This window comes from Centroberyx affinis, unplaced genomic scaffold (genome assembly GCF_046629955.1).
Source record: "Centroberyx affinis isolate AG114_WGS23_722 - 3 ecotype Tasmania unplaced genomic scaffold, CSIRO-AGI_Caff_v1 ptg000198l_1, whole genome shotgun sequence".
NCBI lineage: Eukaryota > Metazoa > Chordata > Actinopteri > Beryciformes > Berycidae > Centroberyx > Centroberyx affinis.
This window is the reverse complement of record NW_027278891.1, coordinates 141,191-156,890: the sequence shown is the minus strand read 5'-3', so window position 1 is coordinate 156,890 and position 15,700 is coordinate 141,191. Positions and strand designations below refer to the sequence as shown.

The window sequence follows — 15,700 nt, the reverse complement described above, 5'->3', positions numbered from 1 at the left end:
CTGTAACTAACCGTAGCAAAACAATGATCTGTCCCCAGATGACACTGTACATCAGCAATTATCATGTTCAAAGGCAAATTAGCATTTCATAGTTGAGGGAATGAGAGAATGAGATAGAGCCGTTTGAACAGCTTTGTCTAATTAGAGGAGGCTTTTTTACAACTTCTCAGTTTGCTAGAGACTTCAGAGCCTTGGAGGTTGTTAAATGAACAGAGTGATACTCGCAATACATAGCCCACTGTCTTTAATTTCCTGCCATATGGGTGAGTAAAAACAAGGATGTAAAGAGACCATGGATGTGACAGTTTTATATTGCTACAATTTTTTACTAGCAGCAGGAAAACTGTCTTCAGGGCAGTAAGTGTTATTGTTATGTTTATTTGTTGGTGGGAAAAAAGTGACTTCCCTTAACATTCACCTTGTTCCTGATTTGCACAATCTGTGTGGGTTAGGAGTTTGAGAAATGGCTGTATCAATAGCCTTCAAATTTTGTTCATTACCCAAGATTAGTCTAGGAAAAAGGTTATAAATATTACTATAAATGCGAACTGTGCCTCATGGATAAGTGCCTGTTGACTGTAAAGAACACAACAGTAAACAGAAGAAGCACCTCTTTTTGTTTTTGGAAACAGCAAAAGTAAAAAGTTATTGTTTGAAGTTTATCAAGTTATTTTAAATGAAAATAAAGTTGCAATTGTATAAGTTTAGTTTGAAAATAACGTTCCCTAGCCCGTCTACGGGAAGATGTGGGCTGGTGAAGTGCTGAGAGGCAGCCAGCACACCTGTTCAGGGGGAGATGCAGGCAGGGGCTCTAAGTACAGGCCAGAGGAGCGCAGGGGGCCGGGCCGTCCAGCAGCCATCTTTTCATTAGCCGTATCTAATGAAACTGCACAGGGCCAGTGGAAGAAAGGCCTACTGCAGGGACACCCTGCCCTGCCCAAAATTACACCGCAGACTCGCCCCACAAAAGAAGCATTCCGTCCACACAGCGACACCGGCACTTGACACCAAATTTTAAACCCGCAGGTTGTTTCTTCGACAAGTGGAAATTTCCACTGTGATCCCTTCCCAGCTGGGGCGGGTTGGTGAGAGACGACTGTCGAGGGGTTTTAATCACACAGTGTATACCCCCCCCACACACACACACACATACACACACACACACTCCATGCCCCTGACCCTCCGTCCCCGTACGCTTTGTTTGGGAACAGTTGTCAAGATGGAAATATCTGATAGTCTTTCTAATCACTCAAGCAACAATTACTGTTATTAAGCTTTCTTTGAGAGTGCTACATTGTTTTTCTTCTGACACCACTGACAGACACCAGGGGTGTTAACAGCCAGAACACAGCGAGCAACTGGAGATTCGTGACTGTGCGCACATACACACACGTGCATGCGCAGGCAAGCATGTACACACACACACACACACATACACACACACACACTGCATGTCAAAGGAAGACAAAGCTCAGTGTGAGACAAAATTACCCTGAGGAGGGAATGACCAAAACCCTAACTGTCATTCAAAATTACAGCATTTTTAGTTTCTGGCTTCTGGCTAGCAACGATGGTGTTTTGTTTTGTCCTTAATGTAACCAAAGTCAGCAGGGTCGCCACCGAGCGACCGCTGCACTTACTTTTATGACGAATTGACCTGTGTCTGAACCCTGACGAGTAAAATCACCCATCCTCTCACACTATTACATCAATAAAGGCCATGGGGTGAGATACTTTCCTTACACCTGCGCACTGTATGCTGTGCGTGTGTGTGTGTGTGTGTGTGTGTGTGTGTGTGTGTATGTGTGTGTGGCCGTTTGCGTGTGTTTTGCCGGTGACCCCGAGGTCGCAGTATTCCATCGATGACAGCCTTATCCCCTAAATGCAGGGTGGAGCGCTCCCGGCTGCCATGTGCCAATGCAGAGGTGTGTGTGATGGGTGGAGATGAGTCACAGGCCGGGGTGAGAGGAGGTGTCACACACAGATAACCCCTACAGATGGACAGCGGCACGGGTCTAGGGTTTCAGACCGGCGTGTGTGTGTGTGTGTGTGTGTGAGCAAGGATGATATACGCTGAAAAAGAGTGTAAGAAAGAATGTATGTGTGTCTGCATGCGTGCGTGTGTGTGTGTGTGTGTGAGAGAGAGAGTATGAGTGGGAGAGTGAAACAAGAGGCCCTGACCTCAAGCTGCACTGACATCAGCCATCATCACTATCGCCCCTCCTGATTCTCCTCCAAACAGACAGCATGGAACAACGCTAAGAGAGCGTAGAGTAACTCTTTCCAGTTTGGGACCGCAGCACAGCACAGCGTGACGTCTCCTCTGCTTAATACAAGAGCCTCTAAACACTCGTTCCAGCATAGGGAAGCATCACCCCACCCCCCTTTTTTTTTTTTTTTTTTTATCTAAAATGACTGCACTCAAATAGGTTGAGGGCAAAGCCAGGTGCACAAGGGCTGCCATTGTGAAGAGATGAGAGGGTGAAAAGATAAATAAAGAGAGGGAGAAAGAGGTAGAGAGCTGAAAGTTGTGTAGCATCCTACAGCAAAACCATTGAAATTGAAACAAACACACAAAGCAAATTTTTATTAGAAAAGGATCTAAAATAAAACCCTACAGTAGCTGCCATGTTGCATTTCAACCCTTTCTACTTCAGTCATGGCTTACCTGAAAGTCTGATTCTCACACACACACACACACACACACACACACACATAGGTCCTCATGTCCGGGAACCCTGAGGAAGAGGAGATTTGAGCGATAGAGGTATGGAGCGCACCCACCCAAACAAGGCAATGCAAGCCGGGGATCATCCTCCTTTGTTCCTGTGGGGAGGTTTATTGTCTATAAACGCTCGGCTTTTACGGCGGAACGTCCAAATAAAAAGCTTTTTGAAGAGTTCGCCCAGTCAATTAGTCGAGCAGTGTCAATAGACCCGCTGCATAATGACTCACCTGTAATTGCGTGAGAACGGGCACTTACAGGAGACTGAGTGGCACGTCACATAGGAATGACAAAGCCCTCTCTCCCTGTTTTTTAAGTACTCATTCTGTAATTAACCCCCCCCGCCACCCCCATCCCCCTTCACACACACACTCACACATTTATCTATCTATTTATCTGTTTCCTAAAGTTGGTAACAATCAGCAGTGTGGCTAGTGACACTCCGCGAAACATTTGGGACATGAGGCATGTTGCTGCTGAAGGCTTAAGCTTCCCCTCCCTTCTCCTCCTCCTCCAAACATAAACTTTTGAGGGCTCGACGCAGACCGGTGGTAAACTAAATGGCAGTTCTCACTGGGTGTGCTGAGCTTACATAAACGTCCCTCTCCGGGCCTTTTAATAAACATGCGTCCTCTCTTTGTGTAGGGTAGGTGGGATAATGAACGGGCAGACAATTACCATAACTGGCTGATGTTATCTCAACTCCGGGGGAGATCAGTTGAAATGTGTGTAATTGCACTGTCAAGCTGCTGAAAAGACACCCCCCACTCCCCTTCCCCAAATACACACACACACACACGCACACACACACACACACACACACACACACACACACACACACCTCCCGCCCTCAGCCCCTTCTCTTCTGCCTTCAGCCACTTCAAAATGAAATTCTTTTCTTTTCCTTCCCCACCAGTCTCCCTCTGTTTTTGACGAGGCTACGGCTGATATGCAGGCATCAAAGAGAAGCCCAGCAGCCGTCAGAGCGCCCGAGGGCCTGCGCTCGCTCCAGTAGGTGAGCACGGACTAGGAAAGACTAACAAACCTGACTTGTCATTAAAAATAGACTAATGTCATCACTATTTCTGTTGACACAACTGTCGGACATACCAGTTAACAAACCTTTCTATTTAAGCTCTGGACGAACAAAGAAGTAGTGTTCTGAGATTGACGATATTTAATTGTGAATCTAAATCTGGGCCCAGTTTTCAGTGGGAACCATGTTGGATTTATGCATAAACATAGGCTATTAATAAAACAATTCATGTAGGGAGCGATGATACCGGCAGCTGTGTAGTTAAATAAAGTCCATTAGTTCATCAGTCTGACACTACAGTGTACAGGCCGCTCTTTGTGAAACAATGCAGGCCCAACGTCCCCCAACAGTTCAAAGGAGTCGCCCTCTCTAAACGTTATCATATAATTTGGGCCAGCCGTCGGCTTGTAAATAAGTGATGTAGAAGCCTATTGTGTGATGGGGCACAGGTTGGAGACAGGCGTCTTTGCTCTGCCGGCATGAGCCGCTGAAGACAAAGGCAGGAGACAGAGCGTCTAACCTTTGATTCTTCTGAGGACTCAGCCGCCTTGTGTCAGGGCAGGACGCATCGGCCACAATCATGCCCCCAATGTGGGGACGTCAAGAACAATAGGATCACTCCCCGAGAGTCTCCCGCAGTCAGCCTCAACAACCCGCCCAGACTGCAATTGGATTAGTGAGTGTCCAACCACCACATGTTAGCCTAATTGACATAAAAGTGAAATTTGAGAACAATAAGGGCTAGCCCGCAGGCCGACTCCAGGCAGCAGTGCAGTTCTGTCTCGTGAGCTATCACTGAAATGGCAAACAGCTTATTGTTGAAAACAGGAGGGAAATTAAATAAATGCAGTACAATAGGTCCAGGGTAATAATTTCCACTGTTTGTCATTCTCTGCGGAAGTGTGAATCATTCGAAGCTGGTGAGATGCCAGATAATAAACCAAACATTCTTTTATTTGGGAGACACAGAGCATCAGAAAGATTTCTCTGCTTATTTTTATCTTTTAGCTAAAAAAAAAAAATGATTTGAACACATTAAAAAAAGGCCATCAGGCTAAGTATCAGACTTAGAGTTTAAATCCAAATTCATGTTAAACAGTAAAAGAAGTTTGCTGTCAACTTTTCATTTTTACAACCCCTTTTAACTTGATCGTTTTTACAGATATTTCACAAGAATGTAAAATGGATTTTTTTGTTCCAAGGGGCTTACCTAATAAAAATCATTAGTTTAAGATCAATGTAAAGAGGTTAATTAAAGTCAATGTACATTTCTGATTATTTCAACTGATTCATTAAAAAAAATCAGTGTTGTGACAAATTCACGCAGTGCTCTAATTTACGCAAGTACACAAATGGTGCATCTTGATCTGCTCGAATGTATTATTGGAAGGCAATTCATGTTTTTATTTTTCTTCAAAATGTATATAATATGAAAGCAATAAATATTACCAGTAAATAAACTTTACTTTTTATATTTTTTTTTACTATTTTCTCATTAAAAAAACTTATACAATCTAATATACATTATGAAAAGTTGTACAGCTTTTTATTTATGTTTAAAATAAGGACTCACTTTTATTTTTAATATGTAGATATAAATATATATATTTTGTCAAAATATATGATCATATTGTCAAGGAAACAAAAAAAAGTGAGACAAACATACACCTCAACATAAAAGTTATAAATAAGGGTCCAAGTGAACATTTTTGGAGCAAAGACCTTCTGATTTCTTTTAGCGTCCGTGTTGCTTGTTTCAAGTCGCCCAGTCCGAGTTCTAGTTAGTCAGCGTGTTAGCGGCAGCCGCAGCCCTCCACTACCATTTCCTGGTAGTTTTTTAGGACCACCTTGTCGTGTTCATCTAGGTAGAGCATGGAGATGGCGCTGAGCTCTGTTGGCACGCAGCAGGCCTTGGGAATGTTGGTGTTCACAGAGTTCACCAGTGTCTGAACGATGGCGTGGTTGGTCGAGTTCAGGTGGTCCGCCAGAGGGAAGGGGCATTCCCCGTGGCAGTAATAGGCCTGGTACCCAGGGGGCGCCACTATCCAGTCATTCCACCCTACGTCGCTGAAGTCCACGTATAGCGCGTGGCGCCGGCAGTTGCGGTTGCGCTTGCGGCCCCGCTGCTTGGGGCTGCGCTTGGCCCGGCGGGTCAGCGGGTGACCCTTCCCGTCGTGGCCGAAGGTAACCAGGAGGGGGCGTAGCTGCTCCCAGTCCTCGCCGGGCTCCTGGTGTAGCGAGCGGCTGACGCGGACGTGCCGGCCCCGGTGGCGCGGCGTCTCGTCGAGGTGCAGGACCTCCACGGCCAGCCCGTGGTTGGGCAGGCGCTCGCGCGTCCAGCGCAGCACGGCCGGGCTGACGTCGAAGCTCTCCCAGCGCGACGCGTTGTGGCGCACGAGCCGGGTGTCCAGGAGCCGCGTGATCAGCTGCCCGGCCCGCGGGGGCTTCAGCACCTCGTACACGTTTATCCGGTGAAGCCCCCGGTCGTCCGAGACGGCGTCGGCGATGGCCTCGTCGATCTGGTGACGGTAGAGCCGCAACTCGGCCGAAGAGAGCAGCTCGTCCTCTGGGATGCTGCTGAGGTTGAACAGGAAGCGGAGGGGCGGGGTCTCTCCGTCCTTCGGCTTGCCCTCGTGCACTCGCTCCATGTGTTCTGAAAATTAACAAGAGGAGAAACACGTGAGATATTTGTATGGCAGAATGGCTCATATGAAAAGAAAAATGAAACAATGATGTAACGTATAGAAAATATATTCACAACTTTGATTCAGATTTACATGTTATGCGATCAAAAATATACAGATTGAAGCTGCCATGAAAATATAAAATCTTTATCCCTAATGGTCCCTTTTTTCCATCCCTATTTTTCCCATTCTGACATTACCTGCAGTTAAAGTTGCTGCAGTCTGCTTTCAGCTGTGCTAAACACACACCTCCACACTCTAACATGCCTTAATTGACATAAAAGAATGTACATGTTCGCCTTCGGGTATCCAAGAATACAAATATACATCGTCCACGCTTCCTTATCTATCTATAAGGATTATCCAGCACTTCTCTCAATGCCTTTCTCTGAGCACTTTGCTGAAACATGCATTACGAGGAGGGTGGTGATTAACGTACCACAGCTACAGTATAAACACAGTGGAGGCTCCCTGTTCCACGCTCAGTCTGCAGATTTCTGGCAAGATCACCATTGTTGGGGAAAGGAATGTTGTGTCTACTATTTTCCTGCTCAATCCACCCCTGTTATTTCACACCCAGGCCTTAATCTTACCCAGGTGGTTCTCATTATTAAAACCTGCTGTGTTTTTGATTAGCTCTGCAGTTTGTTCACTTAAGACATTTATCATTTTCATCATGAATAATCATTACCGATTCAGACAATACAGTAGAATCTCGTTTATCTGAAACCCTTAGGAAAGGAGGTCTTTTGAGAAAAATGCGATGTATTCAAATCCCCAACCAAAGCTTATTCAAAATTTGAAATGTGCACGCACACACCTTCTGAGATACTCTGCACAGTCTAATTCGCAGTTACATGCTGAAGGTAATTTCAGCTGAATGAATGCAAACAGTCAGTATAATGTATTTGCCCTTTGATGTATTTTTTACTAAAAGTATCCCGTTTGATAGATTGGCCACTTCAGAAGTCTGAGGCTTGGATAAACGAGATTCTGCAAGTAAGAAAGTGAAGGGATAGAAAGCAGATCATTCAATTTTTTACATTATCCGTAGTCTTTGATGCCTTGTATTTTAATCCTATTCTCCAACTGAACTCAAACAAAATGTTTCCTCTTCACCTAATTGTCCATAGCTGTTGGTCTCTCTCTGACCAACCCATTGTGGAAGACATCTATGTTCCACTGAATTACACTATCACACAATGGTGCTTCCATGAAAGCGAGCAACAAGTCCACACTCCCACTCCAAAGGCCTCAAAGCGTGTTATTAACATAGTTTAGCAAAGGAGAAGGAGGGTAAATGCCTGTAGAGAGCAGTAGAAACACACATATGCACACACACTCTTGCGCGCGCACACACACACATTGCATCATAGGCAGCAGTGCCTCCTCCAGCGGCAGTGCTCTTTCTTCCTGAGTAGCCTTGGTACTCTGCCGTGTTGGTGTGTGTTGGTGTGTGTTAACGCTGGTAGTGTGTTAGACAGGCCCCATTAAGGCTGACTCATCCCTCCTCCCTCCCTCCTCCCCCTGAGGGCGGACATGTTCTGCAGCCCTAAAGCTCCCCGGTTGCCTCAACTTACTACGCTACGCCGATCACTTCCTCACTTGCTTACTCTGGTACACGAGTTCAATCTCTCCCTGCATATCCTGAGGACTTTTCAAACTTTAACCCAAGGCCTGTCAGTCTTGCTTTCCAACCTCACTGTACTCTGAGCAGATCAGTCAACCTGGAGATGCTCCGAGCCTAATTGAAACCTCTGCCTTTCTAACTAAAACTAAGCAGATCCAAGCCACAATAAACAGAAACCCTTCTAGCTCTCCCCCCTCTTCTCCACGTTCCAGTCCCTCTATCACCCCAGCTTCAGAGACTGTTTTTCCATCTCTCCGGAGAGCTGCAGCGTCTGCTCTCAGCGCCCACATTGTTGGCAGCAGGGGCTTTATTTAGAAGGCTGCAGAGTAGCATTAAAGATAATTGCATGTTGAGGAAGGTCCCTCTAAAAGAGCCCTCCATATAAACTGGAGACATGAGAGAGGAGCACGCTCCAACTCCAGGCCGAGACGGGGCTTTTTTAAGCCATGTTGTGCTGGGTGGGGTGAGAAGTGTAACTCAGTAATATGGAGGTATGCTTTTCCTTGAGCTGCTAACCAAACACGCAGTGAGTTTTGTCAAATGAGGCTCTTGAGAGAGGCGAAGCTTGTCTAGCAGAATTTTTTGCCCCTCTTTAGACAGCGTTTTGTAACCACATCCTTAGATTCTTTGGTTTATGCTGAGATGGGTGGGGCTGCCTTACAATCACGTAGGAAATGTTGTATTTTTTCACCCTTAATACTTAGGAGTCCACGCCCACGCTAATGAAATGTACTACTACCAAAATCATTGGAATGCCAAGAGACAATGACCTCCATTGTGGTTTAGTGTTTCTGTGCAGACCGACTGCATTTTGTCATCTCTCTTCCCGCTGATGAAAAGAGATTCTCCTTATTTCTACATGACTTCATCCCCCTCCTTCTCCTCTCTGCTCCACACCACGATCCCCACACTTCCCTCCCTGCTTTCCTTACCTTCATGGTGGAAGCCCCTCACAGTGTTGGCTCGGCTGGCCGACCTCTCGGGGTACTCGAAGGCGATGTCGTGCGCTCCGGCCTCCTCGGCCTCGCCCGACTGTAGCCGGTAGAGGTCCAGCAGGTAGCGGGGCACGGTGGCCGAGCGGCTGGGCCGCGGCCGCCTCTGGAGGCCAAACATGTGCAGCAGCGTGGCCTCAAAGTCCCGCAGCAGTTCATGGCTCTGAGCGGCCGAACGACCCTGCAGGCCCGGCACTTTCTTTTTCCCTTCTTCAGGTATCAGACTAGCATGGTTGCTCTCTCCCAGCAGGACTTGGCATATTAAAATGACCATCAGCATTCGATTACCAGGAATCATGATGTCTCTGAGGGAAGCAGCAGATGGCACAGGGAGATAAAGGATTAGGAGAGGACTGAACAGACCAGAGGGGAAGAAGGGCAGAAAAAGATAGAGAAAGATAGAGGAGGAAGGATGGGAGGAGGGAGGGGGAGAGGAAGGGGCAGAGGGAGAGAGGGCCAAGGTTTTAAGTGGCATTAAAGATTTGTCTTCCCCTCTGCTACATCTCTTCACCAGTTCCAAAGTAACCTCACTCCTCTAAACTTTCCCACTGAGAGTGTGCTCTAATTGGTTTTAATAGTCCGGTCTGCCTTGTTTACAGTAAAGCAGCCCCCGATCAGATAGACCACTTGCAGTTTATCTCTGGCGACATCCTCCGAAGGTAAACAGCTGGTTTAAGAACCCAGCTTTTTGAATGGAATCTGAGGGCCATTCCTCTTCACTCTCCCCCTTCCCCCCGTCTCCTCCCTCCTCCACTATGATTAGACAAATAAGAGAGGCAGCCCGGGGGTCAGAGCAAATTCTTAACTCGATAAGGAGCCAGAGTCCCTCACAGTCTGATCCAACAAGCCATGGGCAAACGCAGGACCATGTGCCACACATTTTTCACTGAAAAGAAGGTCCTCCTCATACAAGTGCCTTACTCAACACACCAGAGGGGCTTTCAATTAAAGATTGGATGAATGCCACATAAATCAGAGATTTAGAGGATAGAAAAGGGGGGGAAATGCAAGATGTGACAATGTGTCACATGGCACAAATTGAATTGCTGTGGTCCACTTACTTACCGACAGAAAATAAAGCATGGGAAAACAGTCCATGTTTGTTGGGAGCAGGCAATGGACGCGTTCTTCCAGGAAATGTTAGGTGGTGTTGGGAGGCTGCAGGAGAACGTTGGAGTGACCCTGTTCCTGAAAAATACAGAGGAAGAGGAGGATTTATAAACCGAGTGCAGATGCAAACACTTGAGGTTTTTACGTGGTATTTACTTAAAGAGTAGTAGCTGGTAATGTGTTGTGTCTGTTTCAGTGACCGCATGTGTGTGTGCGTGTGTTTTTGAGAGAGAGAGAGAGAGAGGGAGAGAGAGAGAGAGAGAGAGAGAGAGAGAGAGAGAGAGGCACCCAGTGTCTCTTTAAGGCTTATCATTTTGGCTCGTGGGCTAAGCTAGCTATTTACTGTAACTGGAATGTAAGGAGGTAAGTGCCACAACACAGAGGGCAGATGCCTTATGCTTTACACTCACCTAAAACACATAAAATGCACATGATCAAATAATGACATCTATTCCAGAGATTAACCCTTTCAAACAGCAGCTACTTAAGGCCAACTTTTACTCTGTTGGCCAAGTCATTGCCCCAGAAAGAAATCATTAGATAAACACTCACTTCAATAGAAAAAAAAAACAAACGACTCAAACTATCATTTCATGTTTACATATAGACCACAAACTGATAACACATGACATCTTTGATCAGGGAAATCTATATCCAAGATATCCAAGAGGAGAAGACTGTTTGCCTACAGAAAGTGTCTCCGACTGAACTCACTCAACCTTTATCCGTCCAAACAACTGAGATCACCTGTTTCAGACAAGGAGCTAAACACACCCGTTTCAAAAGAGCTTCATCTCTCCGGTAACGCTTCCCCACTTCAGGGATCACACGGGTTATGGTGACGCTGATGACAGGCCTTCTGCCCTCTGACCTCACTGTCATCAATAGCACAGCTTTCAGTCCACCGGTGGATAGTTATACTCAGTTAAGTGTATGTTTTGTGCCGGGTATATTTTGCACTAAAACTCGACACAATCACAACATAACAGATTTTCAAAAAAGTAAGAGAACGCTATTTTTGTTGAGAATGTAGAGCTATTTAGGAGCAGCTGCTGCAAACAGAAATCTTCAAAATGGCAAAAAATGACTCTCCACAGCCTAAACAGTGATTGACACTCTTGGTATCACAACGCACAACAACTAAGGCTCTAATGATTCCGTTACCTAAACGTCACTTAAACGTGCATCGCTGAATCACGCTAATAAAATTAAAGAGTTTCAGAGTGAGTGGGCCTGGGCAAACAACAGCACCACAGAGCAGAGCAGACGTTTCAACTCAGTGCTCCAGAGCGACGCAAGTCTTTGGTCATCATTTGGAGCCCGTTCCACTGGAATGCACCCAAGCATTACAACAGCTAGGATGCACATTAACAGGAACATTGTGTGTGTGTAACATACAGTGCATGTGTGGGTTTGTGTGTGTGTGTCTGTGTGTGTGTGTGTGAGCATGTCTGGGTTCATATCTGTGTGATTATCTCGGTCCCTGCATGGCTCACTGTACATGCAATCAAGGATCTCTTTCCTAACAGCATTAGACTTTGACCCCCGATTGACCCCCGTTTCTCGGTCATGACACTAGATCCTGTGTGTGTGAAAGAGTGATGTGCGGTATGTGTACATGAGCTGAATGCTGTGTGTGTGTGAGTGAGAATTTGTGTGTGTGTGTGCACGAGTGTGTGCCATTGCTTGCATGTCCGTGAGAACTGCGGCGGAGAGAGAGGAGGGTTCAGAACATGATCAGCTCTATTACCCATGGGGTGGGGGGATAACGTGTGTGTATGTGTGTGTGTGAGTGTGTGTGAGTGAGTGTGTGTGTGCGCATCTCTGACAACAAACGCTCATTGTACAGAGAGGGCCTCTCCCATGATTACAGGGATTCATAGCACTCAAAAACACTGACCATACAGAACATCTTGTAACTGTAACCAGCCACTGACAAAGCTGCAGGCTAAAAAAGACAGACTCTCAAAGTGGTGCGATGATGATGAAAGAAGATGTAAGACAGACAGGGAGGAACTTTCAACTCTGGAAAAAGTCATTGCATTCATGTTTGTTGGCCTGTTTTCACCAGTGATGATAAAAAAGCAAAACATTAGCAGCTAACACAAAACCAGAATATTTTATACCGATGGCTGAACGATTTTTAGAAGATTTACTATCAGCTTCAACTTCATGAACTTAAATTACTCCTATGGTTGTTCAGCAGGATGAAAGCAAATGACAATTCCCAGATTATAGACTGTTTTTAGGAAACTTCACACTTGGGAGACGTTTTGAACTGGATTACAGGCAGAGCCATATTTTGCAACAAATGCAGAGCAGGGTGCAATTAGGCCCGAGCAGTCAACTGCCCTTGGCTTTGCTAGATCCCCCTTGGCCTCTCTCTCCCTCTCTCTGACCAGAGATAATGTGATCAGACTATGCACATGGCTCTTCAGATGTGTTTCCTGAGGAATTTGACAGTGATGGTGGGAGGGAAGACAGGAGGGAGGGAGGAGGGCAGCAGGTTACCACGGGAACAGACAAATCCCTGGCCTGATTTTACTGTTTTATCTGCCAGTGCTCAGTTTACCAACATGCTGCTAGCACCTTCATAATCTTATTTTTTTATTTGCTTGCTATATTTTTTGCTATGTGCGTCTGTTAAATACACACATTATGATACTGTGTTAATTCTATGTATTCCAAAAAAATTAACCAAACATATTGCCACTAGTTGCACAAACAGTTATTAGGGAAAAAACGACCAAAATGTCAACTACTATCTACCTTTTTTTCTTTTCTTTTTTTTTTCTTTTTACAAAAGAATTTAAATGGTTTGTTTACCTTTCTGATAACGACCGAGTTGAAACGAAAGCTAGAATGTGTTTAAATTGTAACCGAGGCTTCCCTTTGGGCCAATGCCCGTAACAAAATGCAATATCCTTATTGTGTGAAAAAGAGTCCAGCACTGTCTCCTGTTGTCGAACAGTTTAGGTTTGGGATTTTATTTGCTCCCAGTGAGCAATTCAGCAGTAAGAACATTCGCAGTCAGTGAGATCACTGAAACCAGGTTAATGGTTTTGTTAGGCTGTATATTCTGAAAGGCAAGTCCTCCGATATAAATGATGAGCTGCATGTCTTTCCAGAGATAAATATCCTCATGTTGATTTAGCCCTCTTTAAGGAGAAATGAATTAAGGCGAAATAAAAACACTTGGGTTTGGCAACGTCAAGTGCCCTCCAGCTGATTTACACAACAATTAGTGAGCTGTGATAAATGTAACCGCTCGTGATCCAACTTTAAAACCTGAAAGCTACAAAACATCAGTTAGCATCAACAAAAGTTAGCCCTGGGCCAACTTTTTCCTCAAATGAACGAGAGAAGTTTACCTTCTGTCTGCCGCATGCAAAAAAAATTATTCACTTTACACGGATTAGGAAATAACTTGTTTGGTTTTTCATCAAAACACATGCAGTCGAATTAAGCACTCAAGCCTTGATGAGTCCATTTCCCTGCATGATTGCATAGAAATTTGATTTGGAAAGGAAAAGTGTGTGCCAAGGACGCCATGCGCCCGTAGGCCTCTCATGTCTGGTCTGTCGCTTTACTGTATAAAATGACACAATTCGATACTTTGTAATTACCGACTTTTGTTAGGAAATAAGAGGACAGATGTGATCCTACGCCCGTGTAATTATAATGTTGTTCTACTGAATTCACATTTAGCTACTGTAGCTTTATATGATACTTAAATATGCTGACACAAGTTTATAATAATGGTAAAGTTTGTGCAGACTTTGCCAAACGTCGCTGGATAGAAATAATTATGTCATTTCAAAGTAGGCTAAACGTGGGAATTAAAGCAGACATTTAAAAAAAATATATAGGCTATATATATTCTTGAAGCCTGTAGAGTGAACCAGAGATTAATAATGCACCTAATGTAGGTTGAACATGAGGTTATGCGAGAGCAAAAGTGTGATTTCTACTCCAGTTTAAATCCTGCGATAGTCATTTTCCATCTTAGCTACACAGCATTATGCGCACAACGGGGAGGACATTAAGCAGATGCAGGTGTCTGAACTGGCAAATGTTGGCCTAACTTCGGGAAAAGTTGCACATGTGCACAATGTAAATAAATTCTAAGTGTGTGGAAGAGCGAGAAGTCCGGAGAATTTGGTTGTTGTGTGTTTGAAAATGACCTCATTATGTTGGTTTGTCGCTGCTGAACAACAGGCTCTAACCTGCTGTACTGTGCTCCACCAGAATCACTGCACTATTGCTCTCAAAACACATTTTTATTCCTGTTTATTTCAGCTGCAGCTTCGTTATGGTTGGTTTTTTTGAGGATTTTTATGAGCTTGTATCCTTGTCCATTTCTTACAGGAATGCTGAAGACCCAAGTCGGTTAAATGCGGACGACCCCGACCAGCACGTAAAGTCTCAAACTGTCAACGAGATTCCCACTATATTATTCAACAGGTTCGGTTTCTAAAAGCTGATCCGTTGAATCCTTGTTAGGCTATATGTGTGTGTGTGTGTCTGTGTGTGTGTGCCAGAGTGAGTAAACGGGGCGCTTACCATCAGTAGGGGTACAGGTATCCTCGAATGGAGTGAATACGACAAAAGGGAAGGTGCGAGATCTCTCCACGCAAAGGCAGTCCAGGTAAAGCGTGTACCGAAAAAACGCCGAAATGAGCCTTAAAGGAGAAGTTGGGTGCCTTTTTGGCTCATTAATCCCTTAACGACCCCTCTAAAAAAGACAAGAGGAGACGGGGGTCGGTGTGAAGGCGCTCCGGCTCTGCGGCGGGCTCTCCTATCTGTCTCCAGTACAGTTCGTGAGGGCGGACAGTGCGCAGGACGGGCAGACTCTCCAAATGATCCAGCATCTATGGCCCCTTGCAGTTTTTATGTGTCCGCCCAATTTACCCTCCCTGCCTCCTCCTCCCTGCCCGACCCCCACCTCACTCATCTGTCTCAAACACCTTGGATAACCCCCCTTCTCTCCTCCTCCACTGGAAATAAAGAAAGCACGTTGCGCGCAGCATTTTTTTTTTTCATTGCGTGAAACTTTGTAATTTGACTATGAATAATGCCGACGGGCCAAATACTCAATAGTTTGCATCTGCATTTAAATGCTGGGATCCAGACAGTAAACGAGTTTATTGAATGCAGTCTCATGTGGGAGGCTATAACGTCGCGGTTCCCCTCATCCAAAATAAATATGCCCGAAGTCCTGGCGTGTTAAACTGCGCCAAACTGTCCGAATAGAGCAAGAGAATTTGACTGGGCGTCAGTTGGGTATGGTAAGGTACGGGCACTTTCCGTATCTTAGCCTAAGTCCAAATTAGATTTTGCAATTTTTATCATTATAATAGAGATCCAAAAGGCCTATCAAGTAAAGAAAATGCCATAAATCTATTCGGAAGCCATATCCAAAAAAATCCCATCAGGATATTCAGGACTAGCTAATGTTCCCTCTAAACTGTGCGCTGCTTTGCAACAGTTTGGTGACCTACTTCTAATAATTTATCAAATAAT

General features: G+C 45.2%; 1 protein-coding gene across 1 annotated transcript; it reads right to left on the bottom strand.

Annotated features, from left to right (window-relative positions):
- Positions 1-4,000: 4,000 nt before the first annotated feature.
- bmp4 (bone morphogenetic protein 4) lies at positions 4,001-14,758 on the bottom strand. The gene is made up of 4 exons (XM_071538582.1): positions 14,741-14,758; positions 10,133-10,255; positions 9,008-9,372; positions 4,001-6,414 (listed from the first exon to the last, which is right to left on the bottom strand). Exons 3-4 carry the CDS (start codon positions 9,363-9,365, stop codon positions 5,555-5,557), a joined length of 1,218 nt encoding a protein of 405 aa, XP_071394683.1. The 5' UTR covers positions 9,366-9,372; positions 10,133-10,255; positions 14,741-14,758; the 3' UTR covers positions 4,001-5,554.
- Positions 14,759-15,700: the final 942 nt, after the last annotated feature.